The 3,752-nt window shown below is 38.2% G+C and overlaps 1 protein-coding gene across 2 annotated transcripts; it reads left to right on the forward strand.

The window, feature by feature from the left end:
* Window positions 1–575: 575 nt before the first annotated feature.
* Window positions 576–2,641, forward strand: LOC103480874 (ladderlectin-like). Of its 2 annotated transcripts, none has more exons than XM_008436077.2 (6): window positions 576–666; window positions 1,392–1,494; window positions 1,625–1,734; window positions 1,837–1,971; window positions 2,056–2,167; window positions 2,456–2,641. In XM_008436077.2, exons 1-6 carry the CDS (start codon window positions 652–654, stop codon window positions 2,539–2,541), a joined length of 561 nt encoding a protein of 186 aa, XP_008434299.2. In that variant the 5' UTR covers window positions 576–651; the 3' UTR covers window positions 2,542–2,641. The 2 variants fall into 2 exon arrangements, with proteins under 2 accessions (XP_008434299.2, XP_008434300.2); XM_008436078.2 differs by having other exon boundaries at window positions 609–689.
* The last annotated feature ends 1,111 nt before the right edge of the window (window positions 2,642–3,752 follow it).

Genomic DNA, 3,752 nt, shown 5'->3' on the forward strand with positions numbered 1-3,752 from the left:
GACACGTGTCCTCATGTCAACTGAACATTCAAAATGTGCAACAGAGGTGACAAAACACCCAAATGGACCCCACACCTCAAAAATGAATCTGGTACTTTTGGTTATTACACTTTTAGTGAGTAATTTATTGTGAAAACAACACTGAAGCATTAACACTGTACTCTAAGATGTGCTAACCCTTACATCTTAACTCTGGTGAATTTGCTTTGTGTCCAAAGATGGCTGCTCATCAATCTGTTTTGTCCTATTGTGTCAAAGTACAGGACTTCATTGTAACACTTTCAGTTCCTGATGAATCAGGAATTTCTATCAAATGTCATCATTTTGCTAAATTTAAAGCTCTTTAAATAGCCAGTGGTTCTGCGGTAAGGACTAAAGGTACTGGCTGACTAAGAAGACAGATCATTCTGCATCAGGTTTGCTGATAAAATGTCTTATCTTTTCTTGCACCATTGTTTGAATTTTCTTAACATGTATGCTTTGTTTTGTAGCCGGGGCATCTTGTTCTGGAAGTAGGCTGCTGCGCACTCTTCCTCTTGCCCATATATGGAAGACGCTTTGACTGAGAGCAGCTGGCTTGTTAGGGAGACAAGTAATCAGCATTTACATTTAAAAGCAGGTAGATGGCTGAGGAGATCAGATCCCAGGCTGATGACTTGTACAGAGGTATGTGTTACATTGATTGTGAGGTGGGTTTAGAATTTGTTTCTGATTCTGCCACTGATTGATTTAGGGAACATACTTTAGAGAGTGATGTCAGGAGCATTGTTTACTGGTTTCACTTAAGAGAAGGCAAGGGCTGTTTTTTTTTTTTTTATCTGGCTGCTTGATGTGCTTGTTTAACTTTAACTCTTGTGTAGGTTGGCCTTCTACTGCTGTTTTTATTTAATTTCAGTTTTGCTTTAGTTTAGTACACTTTGGATAGTTTGGATATATTGTTGTTTTTGTTTTATGGAAGGGAGTTTCTATTATAGCCCTCTGGGTTGCTTTAAACGCTGACCTATGTTGTCCCTGAGTCCCAAGCTGTTTAAGATTGAGATTAGTGGAAGGGAAGTTTTTCTTTTTCACCAGGGATTTGTGTGTGTTTTTGTTGGGACACTTCGTGTATTTATATTTGTTTTCCTTATTCCTCCCCCAAGCAGTCTAATTTTATTTAATTGGGTTTTATCTATTTTTTAACTTTAAGGATCCCAGGACCAGTGTAGACTCCCACTTTTAGTGTATAACAAACAATAAAATAAATTGACTACATTTGAACTCGCGCTGTATGTAATTTGCAGCAGTGCCTCTGTTAATCTTTTTACAAACTTGCCTGTGATCTGGTATAAAGAGGATCTAAGGTTCTCTACTCGTAGTAAAAGCTGTACCTAAGGTCACAGTTTTGTCTTCAGCTTGCAAATCTCCATCGTGTCGTCATCTACATCATGAAGTTGTTGGCTGTGGTCCTCCTCCTCTTCTCCATAATGGAGAAATGCTCACTGGCACATGGTGATGGTGAGTATTACTTTATGATTTCTTTATATTTGACAAACATACCAACTCCTGTTTAACAGATCTACAGCCCCAGATGATGGCTCTCCTGGTGACGGTCGGTGGATGTTTTTATTTCCTTTGCATTTGTCAGAACAAGTTCATTTGTTCCGGAGATCTATTGAGTGTCCCACTGACTGGACTGCAATCAACGATCGCTGTTTCCGCTTTATTGCCGATGTCAAGACCTGGGCTGGAGCTGAGGTGATTTTTGACAATGTTCTCAATTTTTAATTTTTTTTTGTTGTTTTTGCTGTCTTTTAATTTAAAGTCCAGCTACTTCAGCACAACATTGTTTATTTGTAGAAACACTGTCTGACCTTGGATGCAAACCTTGCATCAGTTCACAACCAGGAGGATAACGATCAGCTTCAGACTCTGATATTTACGGCAACTCGTAAGTCCAAAGAAGCATGGATTGGAGGCTCTGATGCACATGAGGTATAACAACCAGTACACTTTGGTTGTTGACTATTTTATGAAACACTGAATGAAACGTGTCATGTGTTGCATATTGTCTTCCAGTCAAACGTTTGGTTGTGGAGCGATGGAACCCCTATGACCTACACAAACTGGTGTCCAGGACAGCCTAATAATGCACTTAATGTTCAGCACTGCATTCAGATGAACTATTCAAGTAAAAAAAATTCACATTATCTGTTTTTTTTTCAGTTTGTAAAAAGGACTCGTGTGGAAAGCTTATTTTTCATGCATGTTGACTTTAGTTGACCTTTATATATATATACTGCTCAAAAAAATAAAGAACACTTCAGTGTTCACTTAAATGTTGAAGTGTTCCCTTTATTTTTTTTAGCAGTATATATTTACTGCACTGACAGGAGGTTTTATTTGATCGACCTTTCCAAAAATGAGTGTTGGCCACTTGGCGGTTTTTATGATGCATGATTTGTTTTCTTGCTCCTAGAAAAAAAGTGCTGGGATGATGTGAAGTGTACTACTCTGCTGCCTTCTATCTGCATCAAGAAAAACACTCCACCTGCTGAGGCTTAAAGCCTGCATGTACATTTCCTGATGAAAGCCAGTGGAGGATGACTGCTGTTTCTTTTTTCCAACAAAATAAATTGAATAAAAATTGTGAAATGAGAAACTCTTCCCGTTTTTAATTTCACCTCCTTGTAGTCATGCTATTTAAATCAAATGTTGCAGCAACTTTTATTTCCATAAATAAGTTGCTAAGTCAGTTTTCTCTGTAAAACATGTTGAGCACAAATTGGCTAAAATATGAAGTTGTGTGGTTGAAGGAAATCATTTTGACTTTGGGAGGTGTTTCATCTGCACGTGTTCAGGTTGTGGCCCACGCTGGCAGGAACATCATCCAACCTCAGTTTGAAAATCCCCCAAACCCAGGCAAGACATACCAGCTGAGGAATGGCCCAAAGAAGGCTTCAAGCCAGATGTTTTCTGTGGCATGATGCTGGTAAGTTTGTCCTGCAACTGGTTGCCAGTTCAAGTCCTCACCTCACCAGTCTCTGTTGTCCTTGGGCAAGACTCTCCACCACTTTACCTGCAGGTGGTGGTCAGGTGGACAACCTGACCACCACCTGTTCCCTTGCCATTGACCTGTGCAACACACTGCTTGGTGTCACAACTGAATGATCCAACTATGGAGGACCAAAACTGAAAATTAAAAATAAAAGCAAAAATGTGCATTCTTTTTCCTAATGCATGTGTTTTCATTAAGACATGTACATTTTTCTTTTCCTTACACATGTTTTTGTCAAATGTATGCATTTCTTTTTCCCTAAATATGTGTATTCAAGTGTATTTGTTTCTCTTTATGCAAGCCGTTTTGTCATTACCTCATCTCGTTTTACTTTTGCATATATAAAAACTATGTACATTTCCTGATGAAAACATGTAAGGACAAGGAAAAACACAATATATTCCTGTTTTTATTTTCAGTTATGTCAGTTTTGGTCCTCCATAGCCACAACATGCTGCATCACGAAGCAGAAATGGAAGATCAGACATGATTTCATTACAATCAGAACATGCAGAATCTGAAAGGCTCATTTCTTCCACAATACTCATTTCTTTCACAATAGAAAATTACATTTTCTAATGTGAGAACAGAAAACAAAAGAGAAGGAAGAGATCAGAATATATATTTTGACTCTTGAATATTTGGGAATTTAGTCAAAAGGCCATTAACAAGCTCTGATATATAGAGTTATAGATGAGTTGTGTGATGTTCTTGAAAA

Source organism: Poecilia reticulata, linkage group LG18 (assembly GCF_000633615.1).
Source record: "Poecilia reticulata strain Guanapo linkage group LG18, Guppy_female_1.0+MT, whole genome shotgun sequence".
NCBI lineage: Eukaryota > Metazoa > Chordata > Actinopteri > Cyprinodontiformes > Poeciliidae > Poecilia > Poecilia reticulata.